Below are 23544 nucleotides of genomic sequence, written 5' to 3' on the forward strand. Positions count from 1 at the left end.
AAGAAGGCTGCCTCGCCCCTACAGCGGGCTCCGCAGGGGAACGCCGCCCCTCGCCCTCCCCTCCGGGGTCACGCCGGAGGAGCCGCCGTCCCGCCCGTCTCCCGGCACCGGCAGCCGCGGAGGTGACGCGGTCGCCGTGCAGCGCCGGCCCCACCCGGGGCTCCGCCCGCTCCACCCGGGCTCGGCCCCGCCCGCGGCTCCGCCCGCCCCTCCCGGGCCCCGCCCCGCCCCGCCCGCCGCGGCCGGCAGGGGGCAGGCTGGCCCCGCGCGGGGCGGTGCCGGGGCCGCTGCGGCCGCGCCCCGCGGGCCCCGCGCGGGCGTCACGTCCGTGCGCGGTGCTCGGGGTTGGCGGGCGGGCGGAAGCGCGGGCGGGGCGGCGCCGTTGCCGCAGTGACGGGGCCGGGAGGGGCGGAGCGACGCGAAGATGGCGGCGGTGCCGCCGCGTCGCTCCCAGCACCACCATCACCACCACCACCCGCCGCCCGGCCCGGCCTCCCCGCCGCCCACCGCCGCCTCGCCGCCGCGCAGTCCCAGCCTGGCACCGGCCGCGCAGCGCCACAGCCTGGCCGGCCCCGAGGGAGAGGCGCCCCCCGACGCGGACCGGCCCCCAGCCGCGGAGTGCGCGGAGGGTTCGGGCGCCGCCGCGCCGGCCCCGCCGCCGGGCTCGGGCAGCAGCTCCAGCGGCTCTTCCTCGTCGTCGTCGTCCTCGTCCGCGTCGTCGTCGGCGGCGTCGAGCCCGGCGGCGGAGAGTCCAGAAGCGGCGGGCCCGGGCGCGGCGAGCGGGGCGTTCCGCGAGCTGCTGGAGGCCTGCAGGAATGGGGACGTGACGCGCGTGAAGCGCCTGGTGGACACGGGCAACGTGAACGCCAAGGACATGGCGGGGCGCAAGTCCACGCCGCTCCACTTCGCCGCCGGTGGGTACCGGGGCCTCCCGTGCCCGGCCGGGGAAGTGACAGCGAGCGGGACAGGCAGGGTTCCCCCCTGGAATAGCTTCGGGCCGGGGGCCTCCAGCTCCCCGGTGATTCGGGAGTGGGCAAACCTAAGCTGGAAGAGTGTGAGCATACTCTCTTCCCCGGCGGCGTTTCGCTACAGGCTGTTGGGAGATGGTGTTAAATCCCCTTCTCTGGGTGAAACGAGTGGGAGAGGAGATCCTGGGAGCGTAAAGACTCTGTAAGATCTAAAAGTATGGACAGTGATCACTGTGTTTCATATCCATGGGCTGCTGCAGACTTGTGCAGTGGACTTAGGAAGCAAGAAACTGGAGTTCAGGACAGAGTTGACTTGAAGTAAGGGCTTCACCTGTGTTGTAACAGCTCGGGGACTCCTGTGATGCACGTGCACTTCATGGGCATCAGTTTTCATGCCTTGTACTTTGTAACTTCTTTCATTTCGGCATGATTGCTGGTTGGTGTCTGCATCTCTTGTGATCTGAGTAGGCTGGGGAAAAGGATCAAGTGGAACAGCTGAACTTGTAGAAGTTACAGATGTGTCTAGGAAAGAATACACCTCTTTGTGCAGAGATGTCATTGTGATCAGAGCTAGTGTTATAAAAGCAATTTAGCAATAAGGTCCAGCAATGTAGACTAACTGGAAGTAAATATTACCTTTTGGCAAATAGAGCAGTAACAGATACTGCAGTTCATAAAAAGAATATTTCTTACGGGTGTATTCTTCACTGCGGGCATAAGGCACACAAAATTCATGATAAAAGTGAAATGAAGAAAGTCTTTTAAATCATTACTCCTTATTCAGGGCTTGTACAATTGCTAGGTCTGTGGTCAGTCTGAGAGCTCTCTGAGTGTGCCACAGTGTTAGAGAGCTGGACCCTACATAGTGAAGTGCACAGATCTAGTTTGAGCTTTGTGGTGCTCTGGTACATGTAAATTAAGATAATTAACAAGTCTGTATCGAGTGATCAGTGTTTAAATGCTGGCATGTGGCTCTAAATCACGGTTGAAATCAGTAGCAAAATGACCATTGCCTGTCGCTCTGAATAGTGCTGTACAATTTATCAGTTAGATAACACACCCTGAGATTGTATGGGTTTGTTTTCATTTTCAAAGTATAAGAGGCATTTGACAATGCCCCTAACTTTTGGTCCTGAGCTGTTTGCTTTTCTTTCTTCTCTGCTCCCTGAGCTCTACTGCTGAAACAGGGCTTAAGCAAGTGGAGTTTAAAACACAGCAAACTTCTGGGGTATGGAGATGGACTTAATTTTGATGAACCCTGAACATAATGCTGGTACCAACTGCATGTATGCTTATGAAGTTCTTAATGTTTTGGAAGGCTTCAGTCTGCTCTGCTAATTTTGGATTCAGACTTAAAGTTAGATCTTGCTGCTTCCCCTAAAACTCTGAGATCTCAGGTTGTAACTTCAGTGCCTGTACAAACTGCAGTAGCTAATATCTGCCTGAAGCTGCAGTGGGTAATATCTGCTCTGATTAGAGAAGAAATGGACAAAACTTACTTGAGGGGGTAAGGTTTTGAAAGTTGGTGATGTTGGTGGTGTCTGGTTCCAGTGGATTGGACATGTAAGAGCATTAGGCAGATTTCTTATTACATACATCTTGAGATCCTGCATTTTGGAAAGGCCTGTAAGCAAGCATGTTGTTTGAATGCAGCTGATCTTAAGCAGTGTATACCTGCCAGTGAGGCAGTGTGTTGATTTGATCTCCTTTGTGGGCCAAAGGTAAAATAAAACCTGTTTGCTTATGAGCATAATAGTCTGCTGTGTCTAAGAAGCTGTTTTTTGGATAATAGCCCATGTTTGTGAGCCATACCTAGGTGAGAATTGTATGGCCCTCAGTAGGGGAATGGGTGGATGAGAATGCAGGATGTTGTGTTTTAAACTGGTTTTTTCAAACTTCTTGAAGCTAAACTCTTAGATGAATAGAATTTCACTTCTGATGTTGTGATTTGTGAAAGAGAAATTCTTCTTCTAATTTCTTTTTCATTTCCCATTTTTGGGACTAAATTTTATTTATTTTTTTCCTTCCCCCTCCCACTGGCTACTTGACTTCTCAGCTGTTTTTTCAGATGTCTATCTTGGCAGCAATGGCAGTTAAATTCTTTTACTGTAATAGGGAAGGATAACTTCCCCAGTTATAGTTCCCTGTGAAAAGTACTAAGTTTGGGTTTTCTTAAGCTATGTGAGGTTTCTGATTTGAAAATCACCTAAATGTCCTTTCTTGTGGCAGGACTATAAAAAGAGGGACTTCTGAGAGGGGACTCAGAATCCTTGGCATAGGTGTAAGCTGGAGGTAAGACAAGAGATTAAATCTGTTACCAATTATTTAAAAAGCTGGGGATAGGTCTGAATCTGTTTCTAGGAGCTGGAGTCTCCTGTCCATTATTCACTTCCAGATAAATTGTACATGGCCACATCAAACTGGAGCAACAGTTTTATCCACATTTTCTCTGTATGGGATACCTGAAGTGCCAATTGAACTGAATAAAGGGGAGGTGGTTCTTCAGCTCTGTGTTGAAGTGTCAAGTAGTGTGCTGAATAAATGTGACCTGCTTTGGTTAGCTATTAATAAGGGGGAAATTAATACCGAGGGGATATCACAGTTATAGAGGACTCTCTTGCAGGCGGGAAGAGGTTGAGTGTCAGAACCCAGGACATCCCTCTGGCTGTCCTGAGCAGCCAAGACCCCTGCCAAGGGGCTCAGAGACCCTGGCACAGAGCCCAAGATGCCTGTGGTTTTGATTATGACCTGTGGAGCAAGTTACCGACCTTAGATGAAGATCTGCAAGCCACGACACTTTGAGTAGAATGATAGTGAATTTATAATGGGGTGAAAAAGTAGACTTTGGGGCTTTTAGCATGGGGGTTCAGGGGGGCAAGATGGAGAATCTGTGCGTGTCCAGCCTTTCTTCTTCTTGGCCTCCATCTTCTGCTGTGATGTTGGCACTTTTAGATTGGTTTAGAGTAGAAGCTCACTGTCTAACATAGGTGATGGGTATTGGAAAGTAATTGTAAACATGTATACCTAATTTTTAGTATAAAGACATAACACCGCTCCGGGGGCAGGCAGAGTGCCTTGACTGTCTTGCTGAGCAGATCTCAGCTGGACAGGAGAAAATATTTTATAGATAAGATACAATAAACAACCTTGAGACCGAGAATTGAAGAGCTCTGACTCCCTCTTTGAGCACTGGGCTGGGAAATGAGACTTTCGAACTTTTCTTGGGGTCACTCTGACCAGTGAGAGGCCCTGAGAGTTGAGCAAAGCATAATTTTCCTTTCATCCTCCTTGCTTAGACAGAGGAAAACTCAGTTCTGTCTCAGCTGCTGTATGGATTGCAGGATATTTGTGTCTCTGGTACCAGTGCAGGCTTTGGATATTGTCCAGCAGCACCCAAAACCCAGGTTTTAAAGACTTGAAAGTGATTGAGTGACTTTAAAACGTGTACCAAAAAAAAAAAAAAAATTAAGTGGAGGTATTAATGTATACATAATGTATACATAGCTTTTACATTCATTTTTTTTCAATAAAAACTAGCTTGCTAAAAAAATTTAAAAAGCATCTGTGCTAAGCATGGACAAAGGTATGTTTGGCTTAACTTTTTATCCATACTGGTAGCCAAAAGCAGATACCTAGGGAAGAGTTACACTCTTACCCTCTTGATATGATACTTCTCTGAGTACTCTACTTGGAGTTTGTAGCTTAGTAATTGTCTGAACAAAACACAGTTTTTAAATGTTATTAGAGGGTCATCCTGTGTGGAGGGATAGAATGTAAGAGAATAGTACAGAAGGTAATCTCACACCTGAGGAGTTGCAGCTGTACCAATCACCAAAGATAAGGAACAGGCCTGCCCTTTCTAGGCCACAGCTGTGTCCAATAAGAAGACAAGTACTACAAAAGAGTTGGAGTTTGTTGGTTTGTGTGGTGCAGGGGGCTGGAGTTTGCTTTCTGAAGAAGAAGGAGTCAGTGCTGTGAGGAGCTGCCCCTGAGAAATCGCTGAGAAGGCATGTCACTGTTGCAGTAAGTTGACAACAATCCTGTGCTGAGGAGTTCATTAAATTATTGAACTGTTAACTTGTGCTGGAAGTAACTTGTTTTCTCTTGTGCTTTGCACCCTCTTCACTGGAATATTCCGTGTTCTACTTAGCAGAACTTAGTTCTTCAAACTGGGTTAAGTAAGACAAACTTTTTCACTCCCTTGTCTTTAGACTGCATTCCTTTGATCTAAATGTTACCTCTTTTCCTTAGAGAAAAGAGTTTGTCATTGTTTGTTTCACCAAAATAGGAACATCTTTACTGTACTATATGCCTCTCAGTAGCTGAAAATACTTGTAAGGACAGTGTTTACTGTTCTTGTAAACTGGCCCAACAATTCTGCATTTGATGGTGTTGTTGACACACAGTTGATAAAATATGTCTTTTGCTGGCATAATGAAATGATTTGGTTTTTCTGTGTGTATGTGAGAGGTAGATTTATTTTTTCCTGTTGGGAAGGCTACTGACTTTTTTAATAGTTGGGAGATTTTAGTCTGTGATGAGGTGTCACTTTTAGGTACAGTTTGTATGGGATATGGAGTGCCTTTACTTCTCAGCCTAAGATATATCCTGTGCATCATTCTGTGGTTTGTGAGTTGAAGTGCCTGTGTTGGTCCATTATGTTTGAAGCAGGCTGACAGTGATGCATTCACAATTCTGTGTGTGTCATCCTCCATGCAGAGTGCTCACATGCCAAAGTATGTGAGTATTGATTTTCTGTGACTTTTCTACCATTAATATACCTGGGTGAGGAGGACTCCTGTGAGCATTTGTCTGAAATCTATGCTTATTCCTAGAGCCAGGAATAAGCTTGGGAACAGATGTGCTTTTTCCCTTCTGAAACAACGTTGAGCCCTATAAAAGGATGCATTTGTATTTCCTGCTGACACCTTGGTTCATATGTTTTTAGACCTAGTCCTTGCAGGTAAATCATCAATAATAGCACCTCTGTCAGAAGTGACTAGGTGGATGGACCTGGTAGAAATAAGCTGAGTCCTACTCAATTCCTTCATATAGCCACAGTCATAAGCTTGACCAGTTCCACACCCATTTAAGGGGAAATTAAATTTTTTTTTGATCAGGAAGTTAGCTCCTCACATTCTTGTGCAACACATTATTTTAGGTTTACAGGTGTTCTCTTTCTAGTGTTTTATCCAGGGATCTAGAGAGTACTACTAATAATTGCTGAACTGTGGCTTAATGCCCACTTCTGTACCAAGAAGAGGTAGAAGCTTCCAGGAGGGGCTTTTGGAAGTTATGGAACTGGGATCACAGAGTGGAATGTTCTTGGTGTCACCAAAGCTCAGGCTTGGAGAAACCTGATTTAAGGTGACTTGTTAAAGCTTCAGTGATAGAGCTTCTTTTCTTTCTGCTTATGTGTCTAGTAATGGCAAAAAGCTGTTGGGGGAAAGCAGTTTTTTTCTAAGCATGCCTTTGATATCACTAGTAATAACTGTTGGAAGTGTAATCACTTTGTGAAGGCTAGCATAAATAGCTATGCTCTAGAAAATTTCTGGAGTATTCAGCTTTAATCCTGAAGGCAAAGGGATCTCACTTGGGTTGGGAAGTAGCCAGTGGTCAGAGTTTGAGAGCTGATCAAGTTGGTTTGTCAGCTAGCAAGCTGTTAATCATAAAAATACAAGCTGCTTTGACATATATGAGTAAGATAAGCAACTGCAGAGGCAGAGCTGATCTAAGTAGTGACTGAGTGTTACTTGAGGGAGAGCCAGGACATGGCAAGAGATAGTGGGTAACTTATGACACACTTCCACTCTGTGCAGAGACACCTGAATCAAGCACTCCACCTGTGCTGCAATGTAGAGCAACTTAGATAACGTTGCTCTGGAAAGCTTTGCTTGAGACATCACTCTGAAACTACTCTGACTCAACTTGTTGCAGGTGTCCCCTATGTCCTTGTCATAGGAGAGATGTCTGACCTCACACAGGTGTTTGTAAAGCCAAGGCACTGTTCAATTCTGCCTTGTGCCACTTAAAATAGGGTTAATAATTTTCAGCTGGATTCATATGGATACAGTGAAGAATGCAAATTGTGTAGTCAATTAAGAAACATCCTGGCAGTCTTACAGCCTCAGAGCCTGCAAAATACACACTTTTTTGTGTTAAAAAAAAAAAAAAAGAAAAAATTTCAAGGCCAGTAATTTATCAATTCATCTTTTTTTGGCAGCATTTGTGGTACAAAAACTGTTAGTGTCACAAGTGTATTATTTAGTAGAAAGTTTGCTTTCTTTGTGACTAGTAACTTGTTCTCTTGAATTATCTTCTAATACTTTGTGCAATATGTCCCCCTCCCATTTAAAAATTTTTGGAGGGAATTTACAAGAGGATATAAATGCAAAATCTTACACCTTCAGTAATACTGCGCTACGTGCACTTTTTCTGAGCTTGAAGGCTTTTCAGTTTACTTAGTTAAATCACTCAGTTTAATTTTTTTCTGTCTGAAGTGGGAGAAGTGCTTGGGAAAGTCTTAGGGAAAAGGTCTGATCCTGGTGTGTGTTGTAATAAAGCAGTGACACACAATGACTTAGCTTGGACTTCTTTCCCCGTTTACTTATAGCATAAAACAGTTTTGAAAAGATCATGTCTCTAAGAGTGTTCCTCTACCCTAACAGCTTCTATTCCCATATAAACTGTGTTTAGTGCTCTAACAAGTGGGATTGCATTTAATAAGAGCATCTTTCTAGCTTTGCTTAAGATCCTGGTGATACCTACAGGTGTGCTTAACCTGTGATTATACACTTCTGTAAAATTTAACTCCTTTTGGAGTCTTGTTCCTAAATCAAGGAGGTGAAAGGAGGAGGAAAAACACCTAAGGAGAATCCTAAGTCTTCCATGTCATAAGTCAAACTGTGCACATAGCAGCTTTACAGAGATTGGAGTTGGCATTTGGAGGAGTTCTCGCTATGTTGAGATAAAGTGTCATTAATTGGGTGATGGGCGAAACAGTTCAGCTGGACTTAAACTGATCAAACTGACTACTTGATGTATTTACTCACCAGGGAAAGCATTCTTCCAGCTCTTCAGGGAAGCCAATTTTTTACCAAACTTTCTAAAAATTTGGCAAAGAATTGTGTCTTAACTATTACCATGTGAAAGCTTTTGACTAACTGAAGGAAGGTTTAAAGTGGAGACCCTGGTGGGCATACGTAACAGAGGGTACAACTGATGCTTCTGTTGCTTTCCTTGCATCCCTCTCATCATTCAGCATGCTCAGCCTTTGTAGAATGTCTTAATGAGATGGAGTAGCAGGCTCTGGTACAACACAGTTCTGTTCTGTCATGACTGTAAGTGAATGGTCCAGCTGTTGTTTGAGCAGGTGAACAGACTGACTTTACGGTGAAATTAACCAAGAAGTAGATGAGGAACATGAATAATGTACAGTGAACCAAGAGTGAACGGTTTTGTACTAAATCATGTTGTTTGGCCAGACAAATGAACAGAAGTATGTTCTGTTGCAGGTTTTGGAAGGAAGGATGTTGTAGAGCACTTGCTGCAGACAGGAGCCAATGTTCATGCTCGCGACGACGGAGGACTGATACCCCTGCACAACGCCTGCTCCTTTGGCCACGCAGAGGTGGTCAGCCTGCTGCTGTGTCAGGGGGCTGACCCAAACGCTAGGGACAACTGGAACTACACTCCTTTGCATGAGGCTGCTATCAAGGGCAAAATAGATGTCTGTATTGGTAAGTGTCTGTCACTTGTTAGGTTGAAATTTGACCTGATTATGTTTTGTGAGGCTTTAATTGTTTATGTGCTGAACTTGGGATGAAAGCTTGTTTTAAAAGTGAACTACTTTTAATCTAGCAGGTAGGTATAGTGATAGTAATTTAACTTTTTCTTGTCTGTAAAGTTTGCGGAACTTACATCAGAAAATCTATCCTGGAGAGATTGGATGAAGTCTTGTTTGTTAAATTACAGTATTTAAAATCTGGAATATGTAGGTTTGTCTTTCTTGGTTGCTGTCAGGAAAACTAGCTTTATTAGGTAAAGTCTTTGGTTTTTTTGGCTGCTCTATATGTTGTAGTAGTGGTTTGGAAGATGTAAACCTTTCATTCCATGCAGTATGGAGAAACAAGTCAGCCCTTTGGAGCTTTCCAGTACAATTTACAGGACACCATTGTTCAGTGGTGATCTATCTTCAGTATGTGTTTTTTTAGCCTGGAGCCAGAGCAATTTCAAATAAAATTGAACACTTCAACTGTTTAAAATTTGTTGAGAACATACAAAGAGCTTTTCAGTCAGGATGTCTTTAACGTCTGTGTTTTTTTCCTGTACTTAGTTGTACTTTGTTTCTAAATGGGAACTTCTATTTTTATTTTTTTTACACTCAGAGCAGTTTCTTGAGCTTACACTCTTTTAACTTCTACTCACCTGAATAAAATTATCTGCTCACCATTTCTTTTTAATCAAACATGTAAAGAAAAGCCTGACTTTTAGGTACTTCAGTTAAGATTATGAACTATATGTTCTATGTGTTATCCAGATAACAAGACACAATTATGACACTTTCAGATAATGTCTTTTTTTCTGAAAGTTTTATTACATAGAATTCCTTCATAGAAAGCTACAAAATTTACAGAATAAAATATTATGTTAGCTTTTTTGCAATATTTAAGTCATTACTTAAAAATAAACACCAGAAATTGAGTGAAAGAAAACTGGAGGAAACACCAGAATATATTTTTCAGTCTGTTTCTTGTTTCTACAAGCAATGTGATTTCATCTGTGTATGCAAGGTAAAACATGGAGAATATTCTATAGAAATTGAATATAGTTGATTATGCATCAGTATGTGGGAAGAGATTCATTGATATAGTAGGTTCCAGTAACAGTCTACTATGACAATGTTGAATAGAAAAGTTAATTTAATTCCAGTCAGTAACTGGAGTTTAGTATGGGATTTAAAGGAAGTATTTACTTTGGTCTGTTTTCTGCTGGAGTCAGCCTGATTTTGGGAACTGCTGACTGAAAATCCAAATTAAATGGAAGAAAGTTTGAGACTAAGACGCTGAATAGAAAATTGATCTTTTGCTTTGGAAAAGATTTGTCTTTTTCAGTTTTTGAAGCCTTGTCTTAGAGCAGAAAAGGGTGCAGCAGCACACTTTTGTCTTTATAGATTGGTTGTGACAGGTTTTAGGATTTGGCAGGGCAAGGCAGCATGGGTAGTGTTGCTTTAGGTGGTTTGTCTAAAGACTTTGATACTCTGGAGGAGTTGGGGCAGGTCAGATGAAGAGGCAGATGATGTGATACATCCATTTTGATGTGTAGTGCTGGTAGAAATTGAAGATATTTAATTTCTGATGGTACTGATCAGAAGGTACTGATGGTACCTTTAAAGTTCGCTCTTAATTCAGCAAGAAGTTGTGGACTTGGTGGAAGGAAGTACAGGATTAAATGTATGGCTTGTGTTACACAGACCTTCATTCCGTATTCTCTGCACAGGGTAGATCTGTGACTCTAAATGTTGATGCTAGACTTTGGGCATGATCCATGTATATGTAAATGTTGAGCATGTAGTACTTGCTGATCAAATCCCAAGGCCCTTCTGCTGTCTGGAACAGTTTTAGAGTTCCTTGGAAGCAGTGAGCAGGCTTGTAGCACTACACACAGTTCTTCTCCAATCTGCTTGCAAGTAGCTGTGGAGGAATTTTGGGGCGTTTTTGTATAATTTATTTTAAACAAACAAGTGTGATGCTGTTCTGCTCAGTTTAGTTACAGTTATCCATGTCTGTTGTACTTCAGTCAGATATTCCATTTGTCAGGGTGAGAGTTCCTACTAAAGGCAGTGGCACCAGCCACCAGATTATTATGTACTGTAGTATGACACTACTTTGGGATTTACTTGATTCTATAAAACTGGTAGGACATGAGTTTAGACAAAGAGGTCTATTCTTTCATGTTTGTAGTGATTTTGCAATTTATATCTAGTGGGCAAGCGTGTTTTGTTGTCTTCAGAAAAATTCCTGTTTCTTTCTAGGAGTTTTTTATAAAACTTATATTTTGAGGTCTTCAGCTTTAATTTCAAAGTCTTTTGAAGGAACATGTTTTACATCGGGATAATGCAACAATGTTTTTGACAGAATTCAGGGCATGAATTCTGACTAGGAATATTTTAATAGCTTTGGGATTACACTGTACAGTACTGCTGTTTACACCTTAAGTGTATGCTGTTGCAACTGATATGATAAAAGAAACTGATCTGTTTAAAAAAAAAATAAAATTCAGAGAACACATCCTTGGAGCGCTTCTTTTTAAACAAGCAGGGTGTGCTTTTTAAAAAGCATTGTTTGTAGAACAGGAAATCCTGACATAACCTGGGATTTTTTGCTGAATTTGGATATCTGTTTGTAAAGTGATAGACTGTGTAGAAATTAGTCATCTAACCTCATTTTTGGCTACCTACTCTTGGCATCTTCTTCTGAATGATGAGTGAGAATTTTCCATTTTACCTTCTCTCCTTTGCTTCTTCTTTGCCACCCCAGTCTGCGTATTTTCTGCGTCACATATAGCATACAACACTTTTTTTGGTCACTTTACATGTCAATAAGAGAAAAAGTGATAATTGGACAGAGTGTGGAGATGCAGCACATTCACGAATAATGATTTTTCAGAGAAAAATCTCAGACATTGAAGCCTAGCAGGAAGACCAGCAAAAGACACGTAGTGACTCCAGCAGTAGAATACTCTTATGTCTAGCACAAGTGTTGGAATGGAGTGTCTATATTTGTGCTAAAGTTATGGTAGGCGCTCAGCTTTTGTGCTGAGTTTGGAGTAATAGGTACAAACCCTGCCACTGGAGGAAGCTTGTGTAGAAATAAGTATACATGAACTGATGAAAACTCACCAGGCTGTGCACCCAGGAAACTGTAAGACAGCAAATAGCTCATGTGAGTTCTTTTTCTTCTGTTTTACTGATTGCACATTGCAGTTGTAGGGCAGTGTAGAGGGGTACTGAGTGTGGCAGGAGTATTGGCTCTCCTGGGTGGCAGTCACTTTTGTGCTCTGCTTCTGGGGGGAAAGGTCTTGGTAAGCAGTACTCAGCTGGTTTGCTGACAATCTCTTGCAATGTATTCAGTCACTGCAGATCTGTTTAATTGCCAAGTAATTACTCTTGAAAACACTGTTTGCTTTATGTAATCAGTTTTTGGACTAAATTTATTGAAGCATTGGAACCAATTGTTAGCATCCTCCAGTATTTATGACTTCTACAATTGGTTTATCTGTCAGGAAGATGCATTTTCAGTGTCTGAACTGCTTCTAGAGCTAATGAAAAGTGGTTTTGTCCTGGAATAGTGGATGAGTGGTGAGCTCTGCAATATGCATTTGGAGGAATGCTGCGACATCAGGGTAGTGACTGTTCTCCGTGTTGGGCTGTGGAGAAGGAATTATCTGTTTCTTCAGTCTGACTGCAGCATAGACTTTCACGTGAAGATCCTCATATCTCTTTTTTTTTTTCCAGAAATGAAGCTCATGATCTCAGACTGTAAAATCCTTGAATGTATCCTTCTTTCCCATGGCAGTCAGCAATTTAGGAACTTGATCAAGAGCCTGCATTTGAACTGTGTTGCATAGCGATTTGTGTACAAAATTCCTGAAAGCTCTAATTCACTTCTTAAATGCTGTAATACTTTTGGCTTTGAAGGTGTTCTGTGGCAAGAGAATTTTGTGGTTTAAAAGTCTTGCTGAAAGAAAACAACCCTTCCTTTTTATGGAAAGGGGATTATTCTTGATTTCTTGGTGACTTTTATTGCAAGCTGTTCAGGAATTTAGTGAGAATTAGTGAGCAGTCGTATCTGTTTGCAGTTTGTATGTCCTTTGTGATTTTATAGATATCTATCTTTTTTTTTTCTTCCAATAAATGTCTCTTTTCCAAGCTGAAAAGCATAGTCTTCTGTTAAATCATCCTGTTGAATATTCTGTTTTTTCTGCCTCCTGTCTTCCTTCACTCTCAACTTTTTTTAGGGGTGAGCAGTTGGTATGGAGGATATAGACACCAAAAATGGGTGAAGTAGATTTATAGGGTAACCTAATTTTCTTTCTGGTTTGGTTTTCTGGTTGCTGAGCACTGCATGGGAATAGTTCAAGGTAGTTCCTGTGTGCTAACAGCTCCTTTAAAACTATTTGTGTAGCACAGTTGGTTTTTTTCTTGTTAAAAAAAAACTAGGCTAAAAATAACCTTACAGAAGCTGCGCTTATGCAGTTTGTCTGGGTTTGCTTTGCCCTCCAGTGCATTTGTTTCTGCAGAAGCTGTTCTTGCAGAGATTTTTTTTTCCATGTGAATCTCCAATTAAGTGTTGATATCTATAGGACTGCTAGGCTAAATATTATCTCAGGTGTCATACACCTGCTTAGTTTCTAAGGGCATCCTTCAAAATATGCAAACACCAGCATATCTGTGGTGAGGCTGTGATTTATGGATCTAAACATGCAGAGTACTGTAGTAATTTTAGGGAAATAAAAAATTCTATCTACTGAAAAGCTCCTTCATCACTGTACAAAGCTGTAAAAGTTTTTAAAAATCACTTTTAGTCCATGCAGTGTTAAAAGGATCCACCTAGAATTACTTAATGTGACTTGAAAGTAGTGTTTTTACTGGCTTCCTCAGGCTAGTTATAAAATCTACTGCAAAGATCCTGTGGCATGATGAATTTACTGTTCCAGTGCTATGAAGTGATCTCTAATGGTACTGTCAAGGTGCATTTGTCTCTTTTTGACCAGAGAATTTCTGTGTAAGTTGATTTTTTTTTTTCCTCTACCCTTTTTGCACTTGAAAGATACAACAAGCAAGCAAGCTAAAACTTTCTTAAGCTAACAGCTTTTCTTATATAAGTTGTGCCCTTAATATAGAGATCACTGTTATTTAAATGCCTCTTTGTAAGCCTGTCAAAACATTCCTCATCCTGCTGTGCTTTCTTACAACTGAGGAAGGAAAAGAATTCATTAGTTAGTACCTTCTGCTAGTATACATGTTTTGGCAGAAAGATGTGGAGGGACTATTATGTGACTCCTTTCTGCGTGGCAGATAAACCTTCTGTTAGGATTTAAAAAAAAAAAAATCTATGAAAGGTATTCTATGGGTAGAAGCAGCACACAGTAAACCTCAAAGGAATTGTAGAAGTGGTAAAATCATTGAACTACAAAAATCTTTGAACTACTCATTTGTTTGGTCACCTTGCAAAGAAGGCATGTACAGCAAATAGTGAAACTATTGCAGCTTATGGTAATTTTGTCCTAAGAGATTTTAGAATGATTAGAATGCTTCCAAGCAGAGGAACTGAAATACTGTAAAAGTTAAAGCAGTGTCTAATTTTACTACCTAAAACAGTAATAAGAAAAATCATTAGAAGTGCTGTCAAGGAGCAAAATTGTATAGTAGCCAGTTCTTTTTGGAGGTGGAGTGACAGGGAGAAGATTTGGTATCTTAACTGAAAATTAATTAAACTGACTTAGATTTATCTGCTGGGTAGACAGAAGCCTGTAAGAAGACTAGTAGCTCCTTAATAGGAATTAGAGGGGATTTTGGTAATTGAAGTCCACTGGGATCTGGTTATGCATGCTGTTTATGGGAGAGATGTACTGAATTCCTGAAGCCTCTCTTGGAGAGCTGGTGTTCTAGAGGGAAACTTAGATTCAAAGAGGCATCCTGGATATCTGATGTTCAGAGGCTTGTAAAATAATTGGAAAATACTCTCAAGTAAGTACTTTAAAATGTAAAACGTTTTCACTGTTGCTGTTTATATCAGAAGATTCTTAATATTGTTACTCTTCCGGCTTTGACTTTTGAACTACTGGAGTACTACTGTTACTGACTGTTCATAGTGTGTTGTGGGGAGACAGTGACTTGTATTTGAACTTTAGGTTGCAGAAGAGTTTGAAGAACTTTAGACTGTTCTTGTGTACCTGAATTCTGAGTTTTGCTCCATTAGGAGGACATTAATCAATCCCTACAGTGTGGAGCTTTCCTATCTGTTAGCTGCTGTTAATGTTGATATGAGAGGAAAGATACTTTCTATTTTATAAGCTTAACCACAAGCAGTCCTTGTTAACAGCATCTATCTCTTATATGTTCCAGTATGCAAAATAAAAATCCTAGCTATTCTTAATAGTACTAATTATTCAGATACTGATCAAAGCCAGATCAGTTGTTGTGGAAGCAGGCTCGTCAGACTATAAGGGTTAGGAATTATTTTGGTCTGTTCCTGCTGTGTAAGTTACAGCATTTGTTTGGAACCCTGCTTCTTTGAGTAGCAAAGTGGTTTTAAATTGGTGCATACCTAGTGCCTCAAACACCTAATATGCTTCTTAAACTGTTTCTTCATGGGGCCTTTCTCAAAGGAGCCTTGCATGATAGCAGACACAGGATGGAAATTTCATGTTTTAGTTTGAGTGGAAGAATACTTTTGTCTCAATTAAGTACTTGTTCCTGGTTTTAAATAGTTTAATGTCCTCTGACTGCTTGTTTAAGCTAAGTTAGCCTCTAAATGTCAATATTCATCATGGAAATTAAAGCCTCGAGGGCTGAGTCTCACGTTTTTTGTATCTACAGTGTAGTTCAGTAGTCTGTAGTTCGGAGTTGCCCTATTGAAAGAGACCTGAGAATAAGGCTGCCTTCTCTGAGCTGTTGGGGGTGGAGGAACCAGGACTGCAATAATACATTGGTAATTGGGAGGCATTGTAATACTGTTGTCATAGTAACAATGGACTGGAGCGTGAGACAACAGGGCTTTTGTCAAAAGTGACAACAGAAAATGGTGTGGGGCATTCTGCCATGGCACATACAACTGCAGTGCTCCCTGGTGGACTTGGGCAGAAAGACACGAGGGACTGGATCAATTGCTGTATGAGAAGGATACCTCTCCAGTGTGTGGCATTTGTGTGCAGACGGGTCTGTTAGGGCGTGTTGTCTCCAGGAGTTGCTGTGCACTCACTGGTACCTGTGCATGTGTAGCTGTGATAGACACTTTTGGAAGAAATCTCTGAGCAGTGTCAGTCACACATATGTACCCAACAAAGAAAGGTCTTGGAGTGCAAGGAACCTTAAAATAAGTGGGTCATTGATGTAAGGTGGAAGTGCCAAACCACAACATTTTTTTTATGAGGATCAAACACAGAGCTGGATTAATCCTCAGGTTAAATTCTCTTCAGGAACAAAATCAACAGTAAACTTCATAGCAGAGAGGATGATGCTTTGTACAAATCAGATGCCTTCTCTGGGATTTAATGCAATGCATAATTTGAAAGTTGTCTTTCTTTCTGTTAGGTTTAAATTGCATGGACAGCTAATATGTTAGGACCTATCTAGGTTTTAGACTTTTTCCCAGTCTTGTTTCTTTTTCAAAATTCTGTTGTCAAGAAAAGAACTTTTTTCCTTGTTTGCTTGCTTGGCACAGGAGGATCTCTGGAGGACAAAGAAAAGAGTAATTTATTTTATGATGTTTCTTTACAAGTGCTCATCAAATCAGAATATGATTTCTTGCAGTGAAGTAGGTGGTAGGATAATATGCAAACACTACTGGAAAATTTGCTATAGGGTCTTTCTGGGAAGTTAAGGTCTTCAAAAATACTGATGTTAGCTATTTGCAAATTGAGAGAGAGGGGAAGAAGTTGCATATCACTCAGAGCAGAGTAATGGAACAGATGGTCTCTTGCAGACACTGAAACTGCTTTCAAATGTCCAGTATGGGTTTAGAATGGCTTTGTAAATATCTTGCAGAAATAATTAATGTTATGGGACAATGCTTCTGATTACTGTAGCAATATTTGCTTTTAGTTTCTCAGCGGAACCATGTGGTCCTTAATGCAGTTCATATGTGGTTTAAAAACAATCTGTAGATATATGTGTAGATGTTAAGGGCACAAATGAATGGAGCATATTGCAGCAGAGGTCTCAGATGCTTTCTTAGACTAATGGAAAACATTGATTAAAGTATTACTACAGGATGTAAAAGTCTTTCTTTTAAAAATGTGTAGGCAAATAAAACTTTGCCATATAGTGAATAAAGGAAGGTATCTCTTTGTAATGATTTGGTTCTTCTATAAAGCAAGTATGCAAAATAAACTGTGGTTGCTTGAAGCTTACTGGAAATACTGAGCTCTTGCCTCTTGTTCTGGGTGATCTTCATTTCAGCTATTTGTGCAGTTAGGATTTATGATTGATTAGCACAGACTCCTGTAATTCATTGTTTCACCATGTTTATACAAATGCACCATGCAGCACCAAGGCTGCGGTGTCTGATGTGAGTCCTGCTATTCATGCTGCTGTGTGTAATCTTCATGTTTTGCTGATGTCTTGTCCAAGCAACCAATACTGAGTGGTTCCTTGGTTAGGCACAGTGCTCTGGACCTAACTATAGTATTGGATACTGAATGTATATGATGAGGGATGCAAGAAGAACATTTTGTTTTTATATTCTTGTTTGGAGTGATACAAGGATGGCACAGGACATGGGTGACCCAGGCAAGGAGCTCACTCAGACTGATGTAACATGCATTTCTCCCTAGCGTGAGACCTGTAGCATTGACGATATCTCACCTGACAGACTGAGATTTTTACATTGTAGGATATTTGCTTGTCAAGGACCTACTGTTAAATATGCTAAGACTTGCACTGCTCTGTATCAATAGGCCATGCTGGTGAGCAGTTCTAGGGCTGCAGGAAAAAAAGTGGATATAGCACTAGACTTTAAAAATTGACAGCAATCTTACTGTTTTACTTAATAATGTGATCTAAGATAGTTGCTGGGGAAAGTTTACTATCCTGATACATGTAGTCAGTTCTTAGTAGAGCTCTAGGTCTGCTTGAACTTAGTATATTCTTAGCTACCTCATTTTACTTCATAAACAGAATTTTTGAGAACACTTGTGTCATCTGGCTAACCCGTAGCTTTAACCACATTTTCATGGACTGAACAACTTGTTATTCCTAAGATTTCATATGTTACTTGTATCTCTTAAACATTTGGTAGCTATGTTGTAGACTAACGATGAGTTTACAAAATTGACATAAGGTTCAAGTTTATGCAAAATGTGCAAAAGTTATTTTACATTTTGGGGCTTCTTTAATCTAAAGAGTTTCAGGTCTTAATTACATCAAAATATCACTGTGTGTGTGCCATAGAATGTGTGTCTAAGACACCATCTGTGTACTGTTGGAAGCTGGTAGGCACTGAAATTCACCTCTGGAAAAGGAGGAATGTGCTTGTGGAATGTGACAGTTATTCTGGGATTTGGTGGTTGTTTTTTTTCCCCATCCTGTGCTCGCCCCACTGAATGGTGGCATGAGAGCTGCTGCTAGGGTTTAATTACTTTCAATTAATGTTTTTTCAGATGCTTTTCTGTTTTGGAAAAGTGGTAGATCCAGGACAGGTTCTCATAAACTTTTAAGATCCCTTTGTTCGTGTTGGTTCTTGGGTGTTACATTTTGGTTCACTGGAAAATAGTTCCTTCTGATAGCCACACAGCTAATTTCACATGCAATCTGTAACTTGACTTCCACCAAGACTTTTTTCCTCCCCTCAAACTTCATCAGGAAGAAATGGTAAGCTTGTGCAGGAGATTGGAGTTCATTAGTTTCTCTTAACTCTCTTCAATTCCTTTTCCTCCTAGGATGTTCTTTGTTGACCTAATTTGGCTCAGTGACTGCTTTTGCTTTTCAAGGACTCTGAAAGCAGGGCTCTAAATCTGTCAAGTAGGATGTCAGGATTATAGCTGACATTTATTTGAATAAAACTTGAAGTAGAAAGGTGAATTTGTTCAGAGAAAAGTTAAATTGGGACCAAGCAATGAAGAATTGTCCTTAAAGTGGCTTTCAGCTTGGGATATAGGTGAAAACATAAATTGCTCAGACAGTAGGGCAGTAGTTCAGATTTCTAGCTGTTCAGTATTGTATGTTAAACCAATTGCTTGAAGCTTAAGTAGTTGCAGAATTGCTGCTTGCAAGAAAAGGGGTCATGATTTTGTTGTTGCATAGTTAGTCCTCAATCCGTACCATCTACAAATGAGATAAATGGTTTTTGTTAGATTTTTTTGAACCTCTTTTGATGAAAGGGTCTTCTATTCCATTTTGCACACTTAACAGTGTACATGTTCCAGATGACTTACTCAAACACACTGAGATGTGATTCTTAAGCCCCTTTGTGAAATGGCCACAAATCAAAACGTGGGAGGTTCCTTCTGAATACCAGGAAACACTTTTTGCCATCAGGACAAGTAATCACTGGTTGCCCAAAGAAGTTGTGGAATCTCCTTCCTTGGAGATACTGAAAAGGCATTTGGACAGAGTCCTGGGCAACTGAGTCTAAGTGGCTCAGCTGCAGCAGGGAGGATAAGCTACAGAGGTCCCGTTGACCACAGCTGTTCCACGATGCATTGTGATTCGGTGTTAAAGGAGTGCATGTGCATGCCTGCTGATAAATGGGATTAAATAAATGCTCACTGTCTTTCATTGCTTATTAGCTCAATAAAGGTTTTTCAGTTTTGTTATTTTTTTTCTTTTTTCTTTCTTTTTTTTTTTTCTAGCCAAAGCTTCTAGAGTGCTCACATTTTGCAGGCTCGTTGTGGAACTCCCAAAACTTCCTTTACACTACACAGCTTTTTGTAGAGATAGTGTTCTTGAGGGAAATGTTTTGGAATGCCAGCTCTGTCTCTTACATGATGTAAAAAAACCACAAACAAAAGAACTGCAATTGCACTTAGGTTTTGAGGTGGCTTTCTAGAAGACTGCATTCTATGTAACCTGCATATACTTTTGTTCTCACTCTTAGCTGGAATGGAAAATTTTAGCTTGAAAACTGCTACATCAGAAAAATGAAACAGGGATATTTAGTTCACTTAGTCCAGGCAAGATCAAGGCTTTGAACTGCTGTTCATGTAGGCTGAGCAATCTACTCTGGCTCTTTCTCTGAGGGCAGAAGGATATTATGAGCCTCTGCTGTGCTGCCTACAGGCTCTGGAACCTTCTGCATGTTCATTCTTTCTATGCATATTTAATCACAGGTAGGTAGAACTGGCATACCAAGAAGCAATTTTGTCGTGCTTCCTACACACAGAGAACTAATCATAGTTAAAATCACAGAATGAGTAAGGTTGGTAAGGACCATTGGAGTGGATTCAGTCCAACCTCCCTACTCAAGCAGGATTCCCTAGAGCATGTTACTCAGGATTGTGTAACTCAGGATGCACCTACTTATGGGGTAAGACTTGAAGGCAATCACAGAGGGAGGAGGGAGCCTTTAAAAAAAGTATCTTCTTCCCCTGCTGGAAGAGCTCTTGTCATGGCAGTGATACTTGTGGTTTTGGTTGTCTGGTTCAGATCCCTTCTCCTTACCTTGCTTTGATTAGATAAATCTGATCTCTGGAACATCTAGTGCCATCTTAAGTCTAGAATGCATTGAAGTCTTGTGGTACATTGAGAAGTGAGGTTTATGTATGTAGCTACAGACAGGAAGTCAGGTTGTCTTGCTAGGAGGCTGAAACTTCATTGAGCAAAGTCTGAAAGTACTTCTGGGGCAAACAATGACTGAGACAGAAGAGTCTTTCTGAAAAATTAGGAGTTAAAATAAATTAAGATCCTTTCAAAGTGATGCTGTGTATTTTTTTTTTTTTTGTCTAGATCCTTTTTCTCTTCAAAACAAGCAAAAAAGTGGTACTGGGAGACCTTGTTCACAATGCTTCTTTTTCTTACTGCTGCCTTGAAGCCTCTTTTCTCTGAATTGCCAAAATAAGCTGAAGGAACCTGATTTCTGATCTCTAAGTGTTGTTTCCACTTAATCTTTTACTGGGCCTCTGCTCAATTTGGTATTGCATCTTGTTACTGTAGGAACTAGTGCAGTTTCCACAGCATATGGAGTTATGAGAAGCTGCCTTTCAAAGATCAGATCTGTGTCAATAAAGGGAGATGCTTGATATGGCTGTCCTCTGACCCTGCTGGACCAAAATGGACATTTTAGCTGTAAAGCAAGAAATGCCTCTGCTAGGAGAGCCATATTCTGAGCTGTCTGTGTGAGTTGTCTCCTCCCACATACTGATGCCCCCAGAAGTTGCTGCAATTGTTTATCTAATGACAAGGTAACAGAAACATGCAAGCTGGTGCTGTATTTATCCAGATCGCATCACATTTGGTCCAAGTAGCATTTTTAAATAGAGCTTGCTTTTTTTTACTTGAAAATGAGCATTTAACACCATCTATCTGTATAAATTTTAAAACTGTGGATCTCCAGGAACTGGCCTGCAGGATTACAATCATAGAATGGTTTGGGTTATAAGGGACCTTTAAAGATCATGTAGGCCATATCCCCTGCCACGGGCGGGGGTAGTGTTCACCAGATGAGGTTGCTCAAAGCCCTGGGCAGCTTGACCTTGAACACTTCCAGTAATGGGTATCCACAACTTCTCTGGATGTTCCAGCTTTGCAAGAGGTTCAGGTGGATGACATCTGTAGCTTTTCCTCTGTCAACTGATGGAATCATTTCATTGTGGGAGGCTACCAAATGAGTCAGGCATGGTCTGCTCTTTCTGTCTCTAAGCAGCTCCCTGTCTTCCACATGTTTTGATGTGTCTTCCAGGAGAATTTTCCATGATTTTACTGGATGTGGAGTGAGGCTGCTTGATTAGTAGTTCCCAGGGTCTTCCTTTTTACCTTTTTTCAAAATGAGCCTGATGTTTTTCCAGTCTGGGGACTTACCTTACTGCTAAGACTTCTCAGATATGATTGAGAATTGCTTGGCCATTTTCAACATCAGCCTATCCCTTCAGAACCCTGGGATGCATCTCAGTGGCTCCTATGGACTGATGTATGTTCAGGTATCTCAAGAGGTCTTCAACCTGAGCTTCACTTAGAGTGGAGGGAATTGCAGTCTACAGTCGCAGCCTTGAGGTTCAGGGAACTGAGAGATGTGGGAAGAGAGATTGATATTGAAAGCTGAAGTGAAAAACTGTTGAATAGCTCAGCCTTCTCCATATTGGTTTTTGCTAGTTCTCCTGTCTTATTTGTCAAGGGGGGGAATGTTTACTTTAATCTTCCTTTTTCTAGCCAGTGTTTCTGTAGAACTGTGCATTTCCTTCTTACACTTTGGTTTGATCAGGAGGTCCTTAGTTAGTCATGGTTATCTCCTGCTTCCCTTGCCTGTTTTCTTACACGTGGTAATTGAGAGCTCCTGGGCTCTATGAAAAATGTCCTTAAAGGGCTGCCAGTTCTGTTCAGCTCCTTTGTCCCTAAGGGCAGCTCCTGGGGGATCCCATCCATGAATTCATTCAACAACTGAAAGCGTGCTTTGAAAACTTGGAGTCCTTACTCCGTTCTTCAGTGGGTCTGCAAGGGTCTCCTGGACTGCTTGCAGTTTACTGTGCTGCTTTTCCAGCAGATGTCAGGGTGATTGGAGTCCCCCAGCAGGGTCAGAGCCTGCAAACATGACACCTCCTGTAGCTGAAGGAAGAACTCATTATCAACAAGCTTCCCTTGATGAGGTAGACTGTAATAAACACCAGCCATAAGGTTTCCTTTGTTGGCTTAGCCCATAATTTTTGCCCATAAGCTATCAACTTTTTCATTGCTGTTTTTCCAAGGCAGCTCTCTAGAGTCAATGCTTTTTTTTTTTTTGTTGTTGTTTTCTTGGAGGGCAGCCACCTGCTTGCTTTTTCTTCTTGCCTGTGACTTCTGAAAAATTTCCAGTTGTCTATTGCAGCATTCCAGTTGTGCGGTCCTTTGCACGATGGTTCAGTGATAGTGGTTAGATTGTAGCTTTCTAGCTGTGAAGTGGCTTCCAGCTCCTCCTGTTTGCTGCCTGTGCTGTGTACATTGGTATGGAGACGCTTCAGCTGTGTCTCTGACCTTACCACCTTCTTAGAGGACCATGCCATAATTCCTTTGAGGCATTTTCACAGGTGTTTCCCCCCTAGTTCCTAATATATCAGCAGTCCCTGACTTTTCTCTGTTGCTCAGAACTTTATCACTTTTTCTCGGCTACTTGTCTGCTGCTCCCTCCTGCTGTCAGAACTCTTGTTTCTGTCTAGGCTATTGGGGAACACCACCTAATTCCCTTTAAAATTTTTGTTTCAACATAATGGAGCCTAACATTGCTTTTGTAAGCTTCTGCTTCATACTACTGTAGTCGGTGTATTTGTCTCTTGCTCTGTCTGGCCCCATGCTGGTTCATTGGGGACAAACCCATGTCTGGGATAATGGGAAACTGGAATGCCCTGAACAAGGGAAGTAGAGAAGGCAAAATGATGGGAAGCACTAAGCAGCTCACACTGACCCAGCAGGACTTCGGCTGGTAACGTTAGATATACTCTAAACTAGAAACACAAAGTTACTCCTTTCAACTCCCATCCCCAGCATGTGTCCCTGTGCTGTCCTTGTTTGTGCCAACCAGAGCATGTCATGTTGTTGCATGAGGATTGGGCAAGTGATTGCTTCTCTAATCTGCCTTGTTGCCTGCCCAAATGTTTGCAGCTGCAGCCTCCCAAAGCAGGGTGGGCAGCACAGGGCTAGGTGTTGCAATTCTGCCAGTGTGGTCTAGGT

General features: G+C 41.6%; 1 protein-coding gene across 2 annotated transcripts in view; it reads left to right on the forward strand.

The window, feature by feature from the left end:
• The first annotated feature begins 424 nt into the window (after positions 1-424).
• TNKS (tankyrase) overlaps positions 425-23544 on the forward strand; it is a 128399-nt gene continuing 105279 nt past the window's right edge. For both annotated transcript variants that reach the window (XM_066548077.1, XM_066548078.1), the window contains exons 1-2: positions 425-914; positions 8483-8707. In XM_066548077.1, coding sequence (XP_066404174.1) covers positions 425-914; positions 8483-8707 — 715 coding nt within the window. The remainder of the gene's footprint in view (positions 915-8482; positions 8708-23544) is intronic.

Source organism: Molothrus aeneus, chromosome 4 (assembly GCF_037042795.1).
Source record: "Molothrus aeneus isolate 106 chromosome 4, BPBGC_Maene_1.0, whole genome shotgun sequence".
NCBI classification, from domain to species: Eukaryota; Metazoa; Chordata; class Aves; order Passeriformes; family Icteridae; genus Molothrus; species Molothrus aeneus.